Here is a 20952-nt window from a genome sequence, read left to right as displayed (position 1 = left end):
GATCCTTCTGATTAGGAAGACGTGGACGAACTGGAGTCTATCGAACCGGGAAGTGTTGCTGGACTTGGGCCGACCTGCGGAGAGCGAGTCGGGTCCAAAATTGATTTCGCGGGCCGCTTCTCAAATGGATCGTGGGCTTCAATCGGGCCTAAGCCCATCTAAAACGATATTTTAATATTTGAGTTTTTATACCCCCACAGTCGCTATAAGACCAAATCGCGTATGTTATAAAGCAAAAAAATTCCCATAGTTTTATGAACTACGTTTATTATGTAGCTATTAAATACAAATTATCTTTAAAAGTGTTTTATGTTGAGAATAAGCTTTGCGGTCACGGCTCTCGGGCGAGCTGCCGTTCGCGGGTCGTGATATAATTATTTTAATTCTCTTTCTCTCTCTCACATATCGGTCTTCATCAAATTTCATGTTAAATAATAATTTAGATTTTGTAGCTTATTTATAATGGTTTATAGTGGTTAATTTTAGTAAATAACGAGCAGTATGCATGCACAGATGGATCCATGAATCAACTACAAATTTGCCAAGTATATGTATATATTGATAATATATATATTTTTGAAGGTCAAAACGTTCGCTATAGAAATATTTATAAATAAAAAAAAAAAAAAAAATTCAAACGTTGGCCATTGACGCATTTTCATCCAAATACATTAGCAAGAAAATTATTGTGAATACTGATTAAAAAAGTACTACGTATAAATTATTCTCATATCATTTCCTTACCTGCTAATCGATATTTTCAGGGTTGGTCGATATTTGTTCCCGAAGGGGTCATTGTAGAACATAATTTCAGTTTCTTTGGATCCCTCGAGAAATTCGAGGACGCTGTGGATATGACCGAAGAGGAGAGGTCCTTGTTTAGCAATTCATGTTTTGGCCAGTTGCTTCAACTGCCGAAAATCAACCGATCTTCGAAGATTATCAATCACTTGCTGATGAGGGTTGGTAGGTATGATGGCCAAGAGGAGTGCGAAGATGCATTGTTTATTGAGGTTGCCAGACAACCACGTGCTTTCACGATAAAGCACTTCACAGAAATCACTGGTCTCCGCGTCGTCAACAACTTTGAAGCTCCCGAGTACAATGAATTTGTTGACGGTGGTTTGTACTCGGACATTTTTCAGAATGGCACGCTGAAGTCACGGGCAGTGTTGACTTCTAAACCGAAGGATAGCAAAGGGTGGGACAATCCCGAGAGGCAGGTGAAGTTCTTAATCATTCACTTCATGTGCAACGTCCTCCACAGTGCACCCAGCCACACCAACATGCTCGATTTGTCGTACGTTAAGCTTGTCGAGGACTTAAACCAGTTTAACAAATATCCGTGGGGTAGCGTGGTTTGGAAATTCTTTCACGAAAGCGCCCTCAAGTACGTGAAGAACGTTGGCGGGAAGTCCGACTCAAAATGGAAGATCAACCTTCCCACATTTCTGTATCCACTACAGATTTGGGCATTCGAGACGATGCTTGTGTTCACGTCACTCGCGTTGTGTGACAAAGTGTCGGAAACAACTATTCCACTGATGCGACGCTGTAAATCGGTGACTCATGCCTTGGAAAACACATTCCAAAACATCGATTTTCAATCGGAGGAGTTAGCGTTCAATGCCATCGGTGAGGATCACATTTTTAAGTCAGATGAGAAGAAGAAGAAGAAGAAGAAGAAGAAGAAGAAGAAGAAGAAGAAGAAGAAGAAGAAGAAGAAGAAGAAGAAGAAGAGAAGAAGAAGAAGAAGAAGAAAAACCAGAAAGGCAAAGCAGAGGTAATTATTTTCTTCATTGAGTTTTTTTGAAAGAAATGTTGACATCGGATGTCAACATCTATTGTTGACCTAAGATGTCAACAATATTGACATAGATGTCAACATTGTTGACATCTGATGTCAACAAACAATAGATATATTGTTGACATTATTGATAAATTGTTGACATTTATTGTTGATATTACAGGCTCGGATTGAATCTGTTGGAGACACGTCCCTCCCATCCAAAACTGCTCATGCAGTTCCAAGCACCGACTCCCAGGTATTTAACATGGACTGATCTTTAACATGTAGAGAACATAACATATGGCTTATCAATTACATGTTGTCGCATCTTTAATTTTTCACAGGCTCGGTTGAAGAGTGTCGAAGACACAGTCAACCACATGAAAGGAGATTGGAGCTTTTTAAGATAGACATGAAACATGAATTCAATTAATTCAAGATAAGTATGAATGAACAGTTTATGGAACTGTCTCGCAAGATTGTCGAGCCAGTCCCTCGACAAGTTAAAGAAGAGCCGGTGCCTCGACAAGAAAACGAAGTTGACGAAGAGGAAGAAGACGAAGAAGAAAAGAAAGATGAAGAGAAAAAAATGACGATGAGAAGGGAGATGAAGAGAAGCAAGATGAAGAGAAGTGAGACAAAGATGATTCAGAACAGATGGAAGGGGACGGGAAGACACAAACCGATGAAGGTAATTCGAACATGTTTTTCCTTAATGCATCTGCTTTACTCACTTCTCTTTTTTTTATGTCAACATTGTTGACCATAGATGTCAACAATGTTGACCATAGATGTCAACATTGTTGACATCTGATGTCTACAATGTTGACATCTATGGTCAACATTATTTGTTGAAATATGTTTAACGTAATGTCTGCTCTCTTGTTTATAGGCCATGTTCAAGAGTCCCAATGAGGTGACGGAAATGCCATTGAAGAGAGTCAAATAGAAGACAGTCAAGAAGAATTGACTGAATCACAGTCTAAAGTCCGCATGTTACAATTATTGCATCCAAGGATATGAATCATGGCTGAAGTACGAGAACAAGGATCAGTTTGATTGGGCCAATCAGTCCCGAATCGTGGATTACATAACTGTCACCAACAAATCTTTGAAGCACTCGTGGTCGTGGGTGGACGTCGATGTCGTATACGTTCCCGTTTGTTTCGCGGATAGGTCGCACTGGCTTCTTCTACTTGTGAACATTCGGGAGCGGGAGCGGTCTATTACGATCTACGATTCAATGTCCGAGAACAAACATCATAGGAAAATGGTGACAGCCCACGTGCAAAAACTTGCTTAATTCATCCCGTTAGCTCTGTGTTTTCTTCATGCGTTCGATAGATTGGGTATTGAAGACACGAGTTCAGCCAAGTTCAATGTCGGAACTGCTGCCAACATGCCACAACAGGGAAATGGGTACGTACATGGTTACATATTGTTTAATATTACCAGTAATACACAAATTTGTCTAATACTATATTTTTGTAAAACAGCGGCGACTGTGGCATGTTTGTTGTGTAGGCCATTGAGTTTATGACTCACGGGTTTGACGTGTCGGCGATCAAACAAAAAGACATGACCATGTACTGATAGAAGTTCACCATCGACCTATACCGACACGGGACGGTGAAAATTGCAAATTGAGGCGGAATCGGACAACGACATGGATGAATGAAGAAAATTGATGCATGAACTCTTATTTATTTTATTTAGTTTTTGTTAAAATTATGGTACTTTAATGATTATGGTATGTAAAACTTTAACTTAATCTCAGTTTAATTATATATGTAATTTATTATGATATTGTTGATTAACGGCAAATACAATCTCCTCTCTGTCTACTACTTCAAACTCGTTGACTGAAGATGGTCTCACCTAGTATATAAAAAAGGTTCATTAGATATAGTTATCAACAATGATGTGAACAACGTATATATGTCAACAATATAGACATCAGATGTATTTTAACAAAATATTTTAAATGAATTTTTGTGGCAAGAATAGCATATAGATAACAAAAAAAAAAAAAAAAAGAAGCTCAGATTAAGGTACAAATAAAATATTGAACCAAAACAATTAGTTTACGTTGCCCTTTTGAATAAAGAACTGTAGTTCCTTACCAGTATAAATTTGTTTATTTAATATTTTCTACGAAGGAGCAATAGTTACCAAATAAGTTACTTCAGTAGATATATATATATATATATATATATATATATATATATATATATATTACACAATCGTCCATTAAGTACCCGGCGCATATTTATGTCAGTTGTGGCCATTATCCCATTTAATTACGTATAAAAACCCAAAGTCAAGCGACTGAATTTGCAAGGAACAAAATATTGGTAGAATAAGTTAATAAGGAAAGCAGGTATAGAAATCTAAGTAGCTTACCCAAAACATATTTGGTACCGATTCAAATGTTGCAAATTGAAAAACCTGACTGAAATATTATAGAAATGCATATAGGATAACTTACATGATTTGTCTTGTTTGTTAGACCTGCAGTAATTAAAGAAAATATTTTAGAAAAATCAATATTTGTGGCAATGATAGCGTACAGATAGAAATTACTTGAAACAAAAAATAAACCTGATGATTATAGTAGTAATGGTAAGAAGAGAGAGATAAATATGTCAGATGAACAACATTTATGTATAGAAGAAATAATGTACGGTTAAATGTTGTGACCTGATAATTTTTCGTTGCTAGTAGTTACAAATATATTTGCACGAACTTGGATATATATAAGTGAAAGTGGCGAACCAAACGTGTGCTTTGCATGTAGTATATACGTGTTGTTAAAGAAATACGTGTAAACAAATGCATGTCTAGCTACTAATCAATGGCGAGAAGAAAAAAAATTTGAGAGGGAAATAAACATGAGAAAAAAAATCAATTAAATTAAAATAAACTTGAGAAAAAATTAATTAAACTAAACTTTAAGTAAATAGGACTAAAGTAGTTCTCTCCCACGACTCTGAAAAAATTGATGCCTATATACAAAGTACAAACTGTAAAATTTGGTTACCAAAATATAATTTAATAGTTCTTTAATATGTAGTTATATTTGTAGCGAATTATTTTAAGAGATTTGTAACTCACGAAACTTCTTCAGACGTAAAAATTTCATTTTGTCACACGTTTGAGATTTTTTTATTTATTTATAGTCATTATGCTTACGTGGCCTTGATTATAGTAGGTTGACATTTCCATTTTATCTTTCTTTAATTAATCGGTTCAGTTTCAAACATGCATTCTTTTTTTTTTTCTTCTTCTTTTTTACTGTTACGTGTGTTGTTTAATAATTATTATTTAATTATTGACTTCTTTTCCTTTTTTATAGGATTTGGTTACCATTTGATGCACACATTTCTTTTACACGTTTTTTTAGATACACAATTAGTTTTTCTATTTGAGATACACGCTTATTGAATAAGCCTTTTTAATAGGGATTCGGTTACAATTTATATTATTCACAAGGTCAGCATGACCTAATTATATTAAATTATAAATAAGCTATTTTTAGTCAATTTCGAAGTTCATAAGAAAAAAGAGAAATTGCCCCATTTGCCACCAATTTCATAACATTTTCCCATTTTCCACCAAAACACTAATTTGTCCCAAAATGCCACCGAGATCTATGTCAATAATGTTGACATCTCATAATGAAGGGAAAAAATAGATGTCAACATTGTTGACATAGATGATGACATTTTGGGAAAAATTAGCATTTTGGTGGAAAGTGGGAAAATGTTATGAAATTGGTGGCAAATGAGGCAATTTCTCAAGAAAAAAAGCTTGCGAGTTAAAAAAAAAAAATAGATTTCCATCAATATTTTTTATGGTTTTGTACATAATTAATTATTGTTAATTATCATTTATACGTGGCTTTTATCTTCTCCAAGAACTTTTTCTGTGATTTTAATGTGTTGGGTGGCTTATATGTTTGAGATTTGTAAACAACTAGCCACTTGAGGAGACAAGTTTTAAAATAATAGCCCAACTATTAGTTTATTAGGGAAATAGCCCAAATTATTTTGAGTTTCCAAAATTGTCCTTTACCCCCAACTTTATTTACAATTCGTATGTTCATTTTCTCCAGACCCATCTATTCTTCTTCTTCGTCTTCTACGCAGCCTAACCCTAAACCTGCAACAAACTCCAGCCTAACCCTAAACCACCATAACCAAAATCCTTACGATTCCTCTTCATTCCTCTTCCCTCGCAAAGTCGCCGATCGCTCACATCCGAATCTTGTGGTCGTGTGGTATCATGCTTCGCGTAGCTGTTCTCCGTCGTGACTCCGACGAGATAGAGCCTGGCGGGAGAGTCTTGGTGCTCAGCCTCGGCGGTGCCGGAGAGATCGGCGACGCTCAATGGCAGAGGATCGCTTACGGTTCCGTCTCTCGGTTGCCGATCGCTCGCATTGGAATCTCGTGGTCGCGTGGTAACACGCTTCACGTCGGTGTGGTATCACGCTTCGCGTAGCGCGACTCCGACGAGATAGAGCCTGGCGGGAGAGTCTTGGAGCTCAGCTTCGGCGCTGCCGGAGAGATCGGCGACGCTCAATCGCGGAGGATCGCTTACGGTTCCGTCTCTCGGAGCGACGAAGACGACGATTGATTTGCCTGGGTTTGAAGAGAAGGAAGGTCTTCCCATGGAAGCATTTGCTAAAGTTCAGGAGATGTTTAGCAATGTGGATTGGCTAGATGTTTAGTTAATCTAGTTTACTAAGTAAGTTAATATGATTAACTAACCTATAATTAAGCTAATGTTCACAGTTTGTTGGGAATTCTGTTAGGTAATCTAGTTTACTAAGTAAGTTTATCTGATTAACTATCAGATTTGAACATACATTAAATCTGAATTAGTTGGTGAAATCTGTTGAATGTTAGTTAATACAAAAACCTAACTAAGTTAATCTGATTTACTAACAAAAAATTGAATCTAGAAGTTGTAATTTGTGATGAATCAACGACAAAAATTAGTTAATTGGATTAACTAACCAATTTTGAACAATTGATTAATTAATCATACTAACTAACTGACATAGTTAATCTGATTACCTAACTTAGTTAATCAAATTAACTAATAGACATAGTTAATTCGAAAAAAATCAAGAAAAAAAATTAGTTAATCAGATTAACTAACATTCATGGTTAATCAGATTAACTAACTTGATTAATTAGATTAACTTAAAAAAAAAAAAAAAAATTCCTAAAAAAAAAATTAGTTAATTTGATTAACCAACTTGGTTAACCAGATTAACTCCGAAATTAACTTAAAAAAAAAATTCCTAAAATTTTTTTTTTTTGAAAAAAAAATTAGTTAATCTGATTAACCAACTTGGTTAACCAGATTAACTCCGAAATTAACTTTAAAAAAAAATTCTAAAAAAATTTTTTCCTAAAAAAAAAAATAGTTAATCTGATTAACCAACTTGGTTAATCAGATTAACTTCGAAATTGGAAGGGTAATGTTGGAATTTTGAAATTATTTGGGCTAGATACCAAATTTATTAATAATTGGGCTATTATTTTAAAACCAATCTCCTCAAGCGGCTACTTCTCTACCTGCCCCTATATGTTTTGATTTTCCTTTTTAAATTGTGTAATTGGTTACGTGTATCCTTAATTATGCCTTCTTAATCGCATCATTAATTTTTGTTCTTTATTTTTCGTTTTTTTAAGGGTATTTTTCGTTTTTTATTATGAATTAATACACTTGATGAAATTTAAATTAAAAGATAATTTAGTCTTTATCCGATACGAAATAATGTTGTGTGGCTAATAAATAATAATTATTCAAACAGTTGGCTATTTTACAATTTCAAGTTTGAAAATGATCAAAAATCTACACTGCCCTTATTTTAAAGACTAAATTCGCTTTTGGCGTAAAATCCACAACTCTATTAGACACAATTATAAAAATATTCTTTAATATTTTGACACTATATAGATTTAATTTATTTATGACTTAATTTTACTTATTATTTAATAAATCATAGAAAATAAATATAATTAAAATTCTTTCTCGCACGGAGTGCGAGTTGAATATATATATATATATATATATATATATATATATATATATATATATATATATATATATATATATTATATAGCCTTATCTACGTATATTTCTGGTTGACGTTTTATTCACAAGCGAGAAAAAAAAAAGATCTAAAAAAATGAATATATATATATATATATATATATATATATATATATATATATATATATTTCCATCTTAAAGACAAAAGTACCTCAATGTTTTATTACATAAATAAACTTACATTCTCAGGGGTACTTTCGGCACCTCGGAACATCAATAAAACTGATTTCACTGGGCGTCTCTAGCTCTCTATGCTCTCAGTCATGGCTTCCCAAGTCTCGTCGTCGTCATTCAAGCCAATTCAAGAAATCTCAGTTGAAACTTTCCCGATAAGCCCTCGACCAGTCACTCTCTCCGCTGTTCCGCTACTGGGTTTGCGCTCAAGAAACCACGCATATAACTGTACCGTTTCTGTCTCCAGAAGGCACGTTTCGCGTTCATTTTGCGCTTTGAGAGAAGATGTTCTCGAAACTTCGGATTCAGAATCGACTCAAGATTCCAAAACTACCCCTCACTCCTCTTCTAAGCTTGTGCTCGTCGTTGGCGGCACAGGCGGTGTTGGTATGGCCTTACAGTCTTTTCTCTCTCAACATTGCTCTCGTACTTATCCAATGGTATAATCATATAATTATTACTGTGTTGGTTAAGTTGCTGGTTCGAATTACACTATTTTTTGGGATTTTGCCAATATTTATTCAATGTATTCTGAACATGTTCGACTCCTTCAAATTAATTTGGAATATTCCCAACATTAATTTGGGAATTCTCGTGAGCAACCGGAAGTTTTCGGGTATTATTATTATCCTTCATACACATTTGTTGACTTTGTGCTGGGTGTGAACTTTTCTTGGTTGAATTTGCGAAAGAAGCAGACTGTTTTAAGTACTTCATGTTTGTTAGGAAACTTGAAAAATGAAATTAATAAAGTTGGTGTTTTGATTTGTAACTTTTCAGGGCAATTGGTGGTGGCATCATTGCTCAGCCGGAAGATTAAGTCGCGCCTCTTACTGCGGGACCCACAGAAAGCTCTTACGTTGTTTGGCAAACAAGATGAAGAGTTGCTACAGGTTAACAATAAAAAAAAAAAAATTTGCTTCTTGTATTTGTAAGAGAGGTTAACTAGCAATTTAATTTTTTTTCTTGGAATCTCATGTTTTTTCAAGCATGTTGAATTTCTAAACTTAACAGGTATTCACAGGAGACACAAGGAAACCTGGAGATATAGATCCAGCTATTTTTGAGGTTTGTACTTTGTGCTTCTTTCAGCGGAATGTATCAATTGTATATGCGATTCTGACAATGAGTTTGATCATATTTCAGGGAGCCACACATGTGATATGTTGTACAGGAACGACGGCGTTTCCTTCGAAGCGTTGGGAAGGAGAAAATTCTCCAGAAAAAGTAGGTGAGTTTGTTTAATTATGTAGCAAAAAAAGTTATTTGACCATAGATGTCAATGTTCTCAGTTGTCAAAGATCTCATATCAGAAAGATGAATGGAACTAACAAAACATATGGAGTCATTGATCGATCCTCCTCTTATGGTTAATTGATTTTTAGATGGAATAAGCTCAAAAGCTGAGTGATTCTCAAAGAGTCACACCCAGACATATTATAAGATAACGGATCGTGGCTTGGCTTGTCAGTTGGTTTTGATATGAAGCCTCATGATATATTTAGCACGATTGTCGTTTATGAAACAAAATGCGTACATCTGGATATGAGTCGACTCAATTTCACGCACGCATTCCTTCCATATCAACACTGACAAGATTTCTTTGTTAATTTGAAGATTGGGAGGGCGTGAGGAATCTTATATCTGCAATCCCTTCGACGGTGAAGAGGGTTGTTCTTGTTTCATCAATCGGTGTGACCAAGTTCAATGAATTGCCTTGGAGGTAAGACTCGTGGTGAGTCCCTATTTTTTAGTCTCTGGCTCGTGCGAATGATCGTTTCGTGGTTCTTACCCGAATTCTCTCTCTCTCTCTCTCTCTCTCTCTCTCTCTCTCTCTCTCTCTCTCTCTCATTAGCATCATGAATCTTTTTGGCGTTCTCAAGTTCAAGAAGAAGGGTGAAGAATATCTTCAAAACTCTGGCTTACCATACACAATAATCAGGTTAATTTGTTATGCCACTTTCATCATAAAAAAGAGCATAAAGTTACTCGTCCTAAATCTCGGATCTTGTTTTTTGTTTTGTTTTGTGCGTTTGTAAAGACCTGGTAGACTGACAGACGGGCCTTACACATCATATGATCTAAACACTTTGCTCAAAGCTACCGCCGGGGAACGGCGTTCGGTTGTTATGGGTCAAGGTACACTCTTTTTAGCTAATACATTCTATGGTGTCACATAGATTTAGCTGAAAAGAAAACGTTCCCTGAAAAAAGTATTAAGATGGACTTATTTTGAATTAGTTTTTATATTCAAATTTTAGATAACCTTTCCCGAATATGCTGAATTTAGGTAAAGAACTGATAGGACCAGACACACGATTGTTTAAAAAAAAAAAAAAAAAAAAAAAAAAAAACACAAAGGATTCTTTTTCACATTTTGAAAATGTGAATCAGTTTAACCAATTATACTATATTACTAGTAAAAAAAAAAGTAAATTAATAGACAATCTTCTCATTATTAAGGATCATATATCGGAAAGATGCACATCTTATGGGTTACGTTGTTCATTGTCAGTTGGTTTTGAGTCGTAATTTCATGATACTTAGCACGGTGTCATAAGCCGCAACTCAATAACGATAATGTAATTCCATAATAAAAACTTGTTTCCTAATTATATAAAAAATCAAGAACAAACTAAGTTTCCTTATTTGTTTATAAGTCCAGCAGAAACCTTATTGGAGTCTAGAACTTCGAAATCGTTGAGAGAGATCAGTGTTCCCGGTGGTTGAAAAAAAAGTACTTATAATATAAAATATAAAATGGCGGTTTTTGTCTCATCTGATTTGGTGTTTTGGAATGTGGTTCTCAGGAGATAAACTAGTTGGCGAAGTTAGCAGACTCGTTGTAGCCGAGGCTTGTATACAAGCACTGGACATAGAATTCACGGAAGGAAAAATATATGAAATCAACTCAGTTGAGGTGATACTATATTCAACATAAATTATTAATGCCAGAGAAAAATCCAGTTTTTGTTGTTATGGTCATTTTTTGTGTTCGAAAGCAAGCATGTTAGCTAAAAGGCTAGCATTTGTGCAGGGAGAAGGACCCGGAAGTGATCAGCAAAAATGGCGGGAATTGTTCCAAATGGCACAGAACTAGATTTTCCCTAGTTTTGTTTTGCCCTTCCATGTAAATGTTAAAAAAAAAAAAAAAAAAAAAAAAAAAAAAACACAACAACATCAACACAGAACAAACCAAAAATAGTTGCATGTATAATTATTAGCTATGTGAAAGACCTAAGATGGCATGGCTGTGTATATATCCGTGGCATCAGGTAGTTATGAAGATCCAGGATTACAATTGTTATGAACTTGGGATTAGAAGAACACCAGAGTTTCTCAATTCTTGGATTCTTTTGGGGTTTCTGCTTAAAATACTTTCTATGTTCAAGTTCAAAATGGCACGTTTCAAGCTCTCGCGCGAACTCATCTCCATTCCATTTAAAAGAGAAAAAAAAATAATAATAATTTGGATATCTACGCCAAATCCTCAATCGGTGTGAACAAGTCTCTCTCCAACAGTGCTACGTAATCCTGGCCTAACGGTAGCGGGACGGGACAGAATCCCCGCTACCATTAGGCACAATCTCTCTCCATTCTTCTTTATTATTTTTTTCAACCCATTTACTTTCAAATCTTTTCAATTAAGTTTCTTGTATATAATTATTTAAATCATTTTTTTTTAAAAAATTTTTTTTACGCCTAACGGGGTCCGAATCCCGTTGGGCGGGACTCCCGTTTGGCCAAGTAACAGGAGTCCGGGCTTGGCGGGAGCGGGAGACGCGGTATCTCCCGCCAAGCCAGGTTTAGTGCTACGTCATGTCATGTTCCGACAAAAATATGTTATGGAATAAAGGCTTTAGATTACTCTGGCTATTATCCAAACAACGAAGAATGAAGCTGAAGCTAGAATTCTTACAGCGTGAGAATCCATTAGGGGCATAATAAACAAATAAATAATACTACTACACACCTTGCCATTTCATAAGATTACCAGTTCATGATCAAGTGGAAAGGAAAAAGTATACGAAAGTTGAGAAAATGCGGGAACTTAGTCCATGGAATCATTACCGATGAACTCTCCTTTTGCATCCCAAGGGCGATGCTCAAAGGACTTCCCGGCCATGCTGCGTCGCTCAATCACTGCCCCGTCTTCGGAGCGATATTCCGGGAAGTAATCCACAAAACTTTTGCTTCCCAACTCATTGATTCCATTGAAGAGGAAGTTCCTCAGCAAGTCCTATCATATAGATTCCAAGAAAGAATTCAGAAATTGGGTCCCAGATCCCCGGGCAAAATCGTAGTACTAAATTCTAATATACCTTTGCTGCTACGTTGCCAATAAGTTTCTTCAAAATAGCGTGACCGGGATCCTGTTTTTTCCAGAAAAAAGCCAAACCCAGTGACTGCTTTATAAAACCAATATTTATTTTCTGTCATTTGAATGGAACAAGAAAGGTATTATCCAGAATATAGTATGTTCAGTTCAAACTAACTGCATTTCAGTAAGATATTTTCAGTGTATATGCTCACCTTTTCTGCTCTCCATGTTAGATATCTATGCTGAGCTTCAAGGTTGCATAAAATTCTCGATCCATTGGTTTCCTCTGATGCGTTGTCCACCAGTTCAAGCCATGCCTTGTAATGACCAGGAAATACATAAGATAATTCAATTTGCAAAAAAATTCGGCTGAAAATATTCTACCTTGTAAAAATCGACAAACGCAGAGTACAAGACATCGTGTTTTTCTTGGCTCGGAGCGAATTTGGTCCATATAACGATTGGTGAGAAAAATTTCAAAGACTCGCTCGTAAGCTTCCCTCCCCATGGCAAAAGCTGCATGAAATCTGTTGTGCTCAAGTCACACTCTTTCAGAATATAATACAATTAAGTTTTTTTTTTTTTTTTTTTTTTTTGCACCTACCTCGCTATATTTAACTCCGAGATGCATTAAACTGCTGTAGTATTTTTCTCTGTAAGATGTTTGAATGATGACATCATGCAAAGGATTAAGATCCCTGTACATAATAAAAATTGAGTATAAATTTTTATTCTGCATTAAATCAGCAATATAATGAGGATGAACAGAAGTTCATCAGCAAGGATAGAATTTCATTTGACTCACAGCAAAACTATATTCATGCTTGCATTTGAAAAGAAATTGGCGCAGAAAATCGGTAAGTCATATTCTGGTTTTGGGAAGACACCAATGTCCAAAACCTGTGGCAAATGAAATGAAACAAAATCAGAACGTGTAAAGAGAAATCTGGCGAGGCACACACAACACAGAGCTTGTCTAATTCGGACAAACATTATTTTGGAAGAGAGTCTTAAAGGGGCATTTGATCACCTGTTCAACAGGACACCCCACTTCGAACTCTCCTTGATATTTCTACTGTGTGTCGGTGGTCCAACACTATTCTCTCGGTATAAGATCATGAAAAAGACCCTCAATGCAATACGTGTTTAAATCTTTATCCCTTAACAATCACAATGTTTTTACCTGCATTGTTTCAGTCTCGATACTGAGACTTCTCAGAAGCCTAATCTTCGGAGCTTGGAATGCTTGCATTTGAAGCTCAACGCTTCCATCCATAGATGTCATGGAATTATATCTTTCCTGGTAAAAAAAAATCGTCGACATTATTTCAAACAACCGATTGGAATTCAATTCCCGACTGAAGAAATAGCTCGGATTTGTAATGTTTTAGTACTAGATTCCATATACTAGCTTTTCAAAAAGAAACACTTTTTTGTTATCCAAAAAATAAATATTTGATGCCTAAAGTCTAGCCTCACGTACACGCAATTTTCTGGAATCTCATCTAGTAGCCAGTTATCAGAAATACTTCTCAATAAACCCGAAATTAAAAAAAAAAAAAAAAAAAAAAAAAACCCTTAAAGGATGAAAGGGCATTGATAAGGGTCGAACCTGAAGAGGAGATGTGTCCAAATTGGTGTGTCGCGAGGTCTCATCCAAAGCAAAGTGAATGAATTTCTGGTAAGAGATTGGTGAGAGTTGCAGAGACGATGAGCCCTTTTGCTTTGTGGAACAACAGTTCACACTACTAGTAGTGAGTGAAACCACAGTACAAGTGTTGCTCAGAGGTTTAGGCATTTTTGCTGGGAAAGAGCGCACAAGAGCATAAACACGAGAGGACTCCATGGAACAAAGTTGAGAGAGGTTTCGATTGATCCCTTGCGCTCGTGAAATTCTAGCTATCCACGCCTTTAGTAACACGAGCAGTGAAAAAATTAAAGTAATAACGGATGTTCCTCTACAAAACCGACAAGCCTTCTTATTAGCGCCATATATCCTCAGCAATTTAGTGTATTAATACTTTTCTTTAGATTGAATAAATAATTAAGTTAAATACCAACCTTTTTATTTTAAAGGAAAGACTTTGATCGAGTGTGTGGAGTTCCTCCTTACTTAGCTATCTCTTGGTTCCACTTTTATGTTTCATTAAATTTGATGTTTGTGATTATTTAACTAATACAGTTATTTTTAATTAGTATAAAATGTCATTGTCAATACTTTTATTTTCTTGATTTCATTGTCTATACTAACACTACTACAAATTAACATATTGGGTGCGGAAGGGTATTAGGTGCGACATGTCGCACCTAAATGTCGCACCTAAGAACATATTAGGTGCGACATGTCGCACCCGATAGTCTTCCATGCGCCTAAAAATTTCGCTGATGATTATGGCTATCAGGTGCGACAGCGTCGCATCTGATATGAAATTGTCTCACCGGATACTATTAGGTGCGACATCTGTCGCACCTAATGGTATTGGGTGCGACTGGTGTCGCACCTAATGGGTTTAAAAATTTAAAACGGTCAGAAGTTCCCCCCGAATGTTTTGGGTTCTGGAATTTCACATTGGGTGCGACAGTGTCGCACCTAAAAGTCATATTAGGTGCGACACTTATGACTATTAGGTGCGACAATGTCGCACCTAATAGTTTTAGGGTATTTATATACCCGAGCGTCTTCTTCTTCGCCCAACCTCACTCTCTCACTCTCTAACTCTCTCTTCTCTCTCTCTCTCCGACCAGCCTCCACTCCGGCGACTTGCGTCCTCTCCGCCGTGAATCTCACCGTCCTCCAAGGTACGCCTATCTCTATCTCTCTCTCTCTCTCTCTCTCTCTCTCTCTCTCTCTCTCTCTCTCTCTCTCTCTTTCTGTCTCACCCTCTCTCTCTCAATCTCATTCTGTCTCTCTCCGACCAGGCCCGTCCCGCCGTCCGCGACCATCTCCGCCCCGCCGCTCGTGACCATCTCTGCTGAACCCGCTTCCGAGTCTCCTCCGACAGCCCCCTGCGACGCACCACCACTTTTCCCCTGTTGAACTCCGAGCCGTGAGTCCTCTCCGCCGTGAATCTCACCGTCCTCCAAGGTACGCCTATCTCTATCTCTCTCTCTCTCTCTCTCTCTCTCTCTCTCTCTCTCTCTCTCTCTCTCTCTCTCTTTCTGTCTCACCCTCTCTCTCTCAATCTGTCTCTCTCCGACCAGGCCCGTCCCGCCGTCCGCGACCATCTCCGCCCCGCCGCTCGTGACCATCTCTGCTGAACGCGACCATCTCCGCCCCGCCTACAATATATACAAGTATACAATCAATTGTCGTAATTTGAATTGCTCTGAAATATATCCAGATCCATGGAGTAGTATGATTGACTGATTAGCTATATAGATGAGACGTTCACTATTGAATCGGTATTAATGTTATCACTTTCAGTTTCAAACAATATTGTCTTTTAGGGAAAGGAAAAAAAAAACTTCTGTACTAGAGAAATGTGAGCTTTCTAGTAATAGTGAAAAAAAAACGAGTCACCAGATTCTAAATTGCTGATCGTATACTATCTTCTATGAAATTGGGTGTTAGATATATTTTGCTAGTGTTGTAGTTTTGAATTAAATATTGAAAATGAAAAAAGGACAAATATAAAGAATATATCAATAAATGAACTATATAAAAAAATCGAATAATTAAGCACCTAAAATAACTTGATTGAGATTTGTGAGTATTCTTATTAATTTATTTCACGATGTATGTTGCCGCAGCTCGTCCCCGACTTGCCGCAGCCCATCCCCGACCTCGCCGCAGCTTGGTCACTCGCAGCCCCGCGTCGTATCTCGTTGCCTCGTCGTCGCCTCGGAAAAGGTTAGTTATTTGTAATTAGTAATATTTTTACATTATTTAATATTTTTAGATTATTTCATATAGATTAATTAGTAATATATATGTAAATAGTAACATGTTAGATTAGATGAAAATATAACTTTGATGAAAATAGTAACGTATAGTAATTGTCAAATTTTTTAATAATATGTAACATGTTAGATTAGATTAATTAAGTTAAAAGTAATATATTAAATTAATTAGTAACATGTTTAGTGTAATTTAATGTAATTGTAACATGTTTTGTTTAAGTTGATTGCAATTTGTTGAAAATTTGGTTAATTAATTAATCTAATATTTTTTTAGTTAGATTAATTAGTAATATATATGAATATATTTTAAAATGAATTAGTAACATGTTAAATTTAATTTAAACTCAGTTTAGTATTTATTATGTTAATAGGATAACAAATTCGCTCTCGAATCTTTCAAATATTAACGATCCACTATCAATTTCCTAACAATTCATCACTCTCAATTTCATAATAATTCACTCTAAATTTCAAATATTAACGATTCACTCTCAATTTCCTAATAATTCAATCCTACAAAATGAATTCTAACGATTCGGTTTTATCCCCCAATTTCCCGTCTCATTCAGAAGAATGTCAAATCCAAGTAGGGACTGGATTACCGAGAACAATCGGTTGAGTTTGCAATATAAAACAGGGGTTAACGAGTTTATCCGCGTTGCAAGCAGACTCCCGAACGAAAACGGTCATTATCGTTGTCCTTGTAAGTCTTGCAATAACGTGAGATGTCTGGACATCGGGGTCGTAAAGAATCACCTTTTGAACAAGGGGTTTACTCCGGGATACACCGAATGGTATCATCACGGCGAACGTCGAATGATAGAAGCTGCCAGCGAGACTAACCAAAGAGGAGTCGGTGGATTGCACGATGCTCTCCATGATATAATGGATCACGAGGACTTTGACGATTTTACGGATCCGACTCCGAGTGAAGTGCGTGCAGATGAGCAAGTGGAAGATTTGTTCGCTGAGTTGGAAGCAGAATTGTACCCTGGGTGCAAAGAGTTTTCGTCTTTGTCGTTCTTGGTTTCGTTGATGCACATCAAAGTCACGAACCATTGGACGAACAAGTCGTTTACAGAATTGTTGCAGCTCTTGAGGAAGTCTCACCCAATTGGTAATCGAATTCCGGAAAAACACTACGAGGCAAAGGCGAAGCTGAAGCGTTTCGGCATGGGATACGATATGATTGACGCGTGCATCAACAATTGTGTGTTATTTCGAAAAGATCTCGAGAAAGCTGAAGTGTGCCCAATTTGCAATGAGAGCAGATGGAAGCCAACGGGGAAGAATGTATCACAAAAGATATTACGATACTTTCCCTTGAAAGATCGATTGAAGCGATTGTACGCTTCTCGACACACGTCGCTTGAGATGCAGTGGCATGAACGAGATCGCGTCAAAGAAGAAGGCGTTTTGCGACATCCGGCAGATAGTTCGACGTGGAAGAATCTAGATGAGAGACACCCAAATTTCGCTGCAGAGCCTCGTAACGTACGTCTGGGACTAGCTTCTGATGGGTTCAACCCGTTTGGGGAAATGAGTCTAGCGTATAGTATGTGGCCCGTGGTACTAATTACTTTATTTCTTCTTATCTTATAAGTTTTTTGTGGTTTTATTTTGAAGGATCAAGTCACCGCCCAGACGATAGATATTTTGCGGCAAGCGGAGGAGCAAAACATCGTGATCTCCCAAGAAGATGCGGAGATGTACGCGATGCGCGATGTTTTGGGAGTGCGCAGAGACTGGGAAGTCGGTTTAGGGCCTTCGATCCCAAGGTCATCGTTGGGTGTTGCCCAAACGCTAGATGGAGGCTCGTCAAGTTCGTCATCTCAGACCGATCCATTGGTTGCCGAGATGCGAGCTCAGATGGATGCCCAACAAGCCGAGCTGCAACTGATGCGGCAACAGATCGCCTTCCTCAGCCAGCAGCACAACCAGCCTCCCACGACTCCTCAACCTCCGCCTGCATCGCAACCAGGTGGGACGGATCAGCAGACGCTAGGTTCCACGCCAGGTTCCACGCCAGGTTCTATGGATTACTTGCGAGATCGTCCTTACGGAAGCGGCGGAACGAGCGGCAGCGCGTCAGGCAGCGGTGGACGAGGACGAGGAAGCGGTTCTCGAAGTTCTGGCAACTTATTCGGCAGAGGAAATTCTACTATCGATAAGTTTTATAAGAAAAAAAATAGGAATTCATTTTTTTCGTTTTTTGTAAAGAATTTGTATTTTTAATTAAGAATTCTATTTTTAGAATATTATTTCTAATTCATTTAGAATTTTGTTTAATTAATATTATTTTGTTAATTTACTTTTTTTAATTTTGTATTTTTTTTTTAATTAAACAAACGTATTGGGTGCGACATTGTCGCACCGAATACCATGGCGCGAAAACTTTCAGGTGCGACATGTCGCACCCGATATGCCATTACCCGCCAATTCTATAAAATTTGGCAGGAAAATAACTTGGGCATTAGGTGCGATTAGTCGCACCTGAAAATGTCGCACCTAATGGGGTACCTATTAGGTGCGACATGTCGCACCCAATACCTTCTGCGACGGGTTATCAGGTGCGACAGTGTCGCACCTATTGTCGCACCTAATAAACCATTAGGTGCGACATTTGAGGCATTAGGTGCGACATTCGTCGCACCGGATAACGTCTTTTGTCCATTTATAAATCGCTATAAAATGGATTTTTCTTTATATAAATATGAAATTGAAAATTGTAAGATCCTAATCATGTGAATAAAAGCCTTTTAATATAGCTAACTAATTGGTGCTATAGCTAACTAGTCAACAACAAGTTTAAGTTTTGCTAAACAATCAAAATTTTGTTAATTTTGTAAAATAACAATTAATAGAAATTAATAAAGATCAAATATCTAAAATACATTTCATTAAACATTTTAAAATTTAAAAATTAATAAATAACGAATCATTAAATTAATTGATTGTATTCATTCATTCCTACTCTCTCTCTCTCTCTCTCTCTCTCTCTCTCTCTCTCTCTCTCTCCATAAACGATGACTTGGTCTCTATGCTCCAATTTTTACTCTTTAGTATAACGTCTGAAGACTGCGTAGTAATCTCCGTCACTATTCGGGCTGTGTTTTTGCAGTAAATGTATCGATATTAACAAATATAAACACAAATATACATAATAAATTAATTATAATTAACTGCAAAAACCTAGAAAAAAAAATGTAGAAGAATATGAACACAACGGCCAATCAACAAAAATTAACTATTATTAACAAAAATTTAAAGTAATTAATTTTTCAAGATTCAGGATTAACCTTGTTTTTTCTTCTTCCAAGTTCAAAATACTGACGATATGTCCCAATATATAGTCGATATCAAGAAAAAATGGGAAGTTCGGTATAAAGATTACTATAACAGTTTAAATGTCATTTTTATTCCTCAAATACCGACATTTATGAAAAAATGACTATAACAGCAAAAATAGAAAAATTATTCCTTAAATACCGATTTTTATGGATCTAAACAGGCTCAAAATTTAAACTTGAGTTCTTGGCCTGATGAAGGCCCATCGTTGCTTCTGAAAGTTCATATCACATAGGTTTATATAGAGTGATTTCTTTCAATTTTTTAATTTTACAATAAGGTGAAATTTATTTGTTAACTAAATAACATCAAAGTTATTTTATTTTTTATTTTTGCATTCCCTTGTTTCAAGTTAAAATCAAGTGGTTCAAAATTGAAATAAATATTATATATTCATTCATTAAGCGTATTTATAGATATAAATATATATAGATATGTTATATATACATATATATTTAAAATATAATTATTATATGTATCATTAAATGATATACACGTGGTACCTATTTGTTATAAGATTTTTGTGAAATGCATGTTTGCATGCTAGCACCTTGTGAAATGCACAACCAGGCATGAATCACCTCATTGTGCAACGCTCCTTTAGAATGTTACTTAGTGCACGCACTGTGCTGAAAGCTTAGTGTGACGCGCCTTCTATTGATTATTTGAATAAGATTAAAGTCGCTTTGATATTCAATTTGATTTGTTAGCAACCCGGGAGAGGTAACCAGTTAGTATTTTGTTAATTTGGTTGGAACCATAGGAAACAAGATAATGATGTTTTAATTAGAGATTATCTTAAGTAGCCAGTATGTAATGAAACCATGACCTTGCTTCACCGTTTTAATTTATTTATACAACTAATCACTCTCAATATTGTGGATTCAATATGTTAACTTACTAAAGTAGTTGGTAAGTAGGAAACTAGTCCTCGTAAGTTTGATATTATATTATAAAATCTATAGTACTTGAATTATACATGCACTAATTGCAAGTAGAAATATCATGATAAATGGGTGAAAGCCTAGTGTGACGCGCCTTTTGTTGATTATTTGAATAGGCTTATAGACGAGAAAGCAATATTACGAAGTAAATCTGATTTGTTAGCGACTCGCGAGAAGTTAGCAATTAGCACTATTTGAATTTGTTAATTAGAAACATGGTAAATAAGAGAATGATGTTTTAATTAAGAATAATCTTAGCCAATCCATGATGAAGTTAATTATGACCTTAATTTTTCTCATATTATATAACTATTTTTATTTTTACAATTAATCACTCTCTCAAAATCATG

General features: G+C 36.2%; 2 protein-coding genes across 3 annotated transcripts; one reads left to right on the top strand and one right to left on the bottom strand.

Moving 5' to 3' along the window:
- The first annotated feature begins 8091 nt into the window (after positions 1-8091).
- LOC149380827 (NAD(P)-binding Rossmann-fold superfamily protein) lies at positions 8092-11267 on the top strand. The gene is made up of 9 exons (XM_089601971.1): positions 8092-8476; positions 8870-8982; positions 9104-9157; positions 9236-9320; positions 9707-9812; positions 9945-10031; positions 10131-10228; positions 10900-11009; positions 11127-11267. Exons 1-9 carry the CDS (start codon positions 8167-8169, stop codon positions 11187-11189), a joined length of 1026 nt encoding a protein of 341 aa, XP_089458097.1. The 5' UTR covers positions 8092-8166; the 3' UTR covers positions 11190-11267.
- A 665-nt stretch (positions 11268-11932) lies between these two features.
- On the bottom strand, positions 11933-14396 carry HY2 (phytochromobilin:ferredoxin oxidoreductase, chloroplast / phytochromobilin synthase (HY2)). 2 transcript variants are annotated; one of them, XM_089602150.1, is made up of 8 exons: positions 14023-14396; positions 13594-13710; positions 13216-13310; positions 13015-13108; positions 12795-12926; positions 12623-12727; positions 12412-12522; positions 11933-12329 (listed from the first exon to the last, which is right to left on the bottom strand). In XM_089602150.1, the coding sequence occupies exons 1-8, from the start codon at positions 14254-14256 to the stop codon at positions 12141-12143; spliced, it is 1077 nt and encodes a 358-aa protein (XP_089458276.1). In that variant the 5' UTR covers positions 14257-14396; the 3' UTR covers positions 11933-12140. The 2 variants fall into 2 exon arrangements, with proteins under 2 accessions (XP_089458276.1, XP_089458278.1); XM_089602152.1 differs by having other exon boundaries at positions 12412-12462; positions 14023-14389.
- Between the last annotated feature and the right edge of the window lie 6556 nt (positions 14397-20952).

Source organism: Urtica dioica, chromosome 11, assembly GCF_054948205.1.
Source record: "Urtica dioica subsp. dioica isolate 48M chromosome 11, U.dioica_male_clone48M_v1_H2, whole genome shotgun sequence".
Classification (NCBI taxonomy): Eukaryota; Viridiplantae; Streptophyta; class Magnoliopsida; order Rosales; family Urticaceae; genus Urtica; species Urtica dioica.
This window is presented reverse-complemented; position numbering and strand designations above follow the sequence as displayed.

Excerpts from the sequence above, each read along its gene's own strand:
- LOC149380827 (XM_089601971.1), top strand. The coding sequence starts at position 8,167 with ATGCTCTCAGTCATGGCTTCCCAAGTCTCGTCGTCGTCATTCAAGCCA. Across the intron at positions 9,158-9,235 it reads TAGATCCAGCTATTTTTGAG|GGAGCCACACATGTGATATG; the intron begins GTTTGTACTTTG and ends ATCATATTTCAG. Across the intron at positions 10,032-10,130 it reads TTACCATACACAATAATCAG|ACCTGGTAGACTGACAGACG; the intron begins GTTAATTTGTTA and ends GCGTTTGTAAAG.
- HY2 (XM_089602150.1), bottom strand. The coding sequence starts at position 14,256 with ATGGAGTCCTCTCGTGTTTATGCTCTTGTGCGCTCTTTCCCAGCAAAA. Across the intron at positions 12,523-12,622 it reads TAACATGGAGAGCAGAAAAG|AAAATAAATATTGGTTTTAT; the intron begins GTGAGCATATAC and ends TTCAAATGACAG. Across the intron at positions 12,330-12,411 it reads TTGGCAACGTAGCAGCAAAG|GACTTGCTGAGGAACTTCCT; the intron begins GTATATTAGAAT and ends TCTATATGATAG.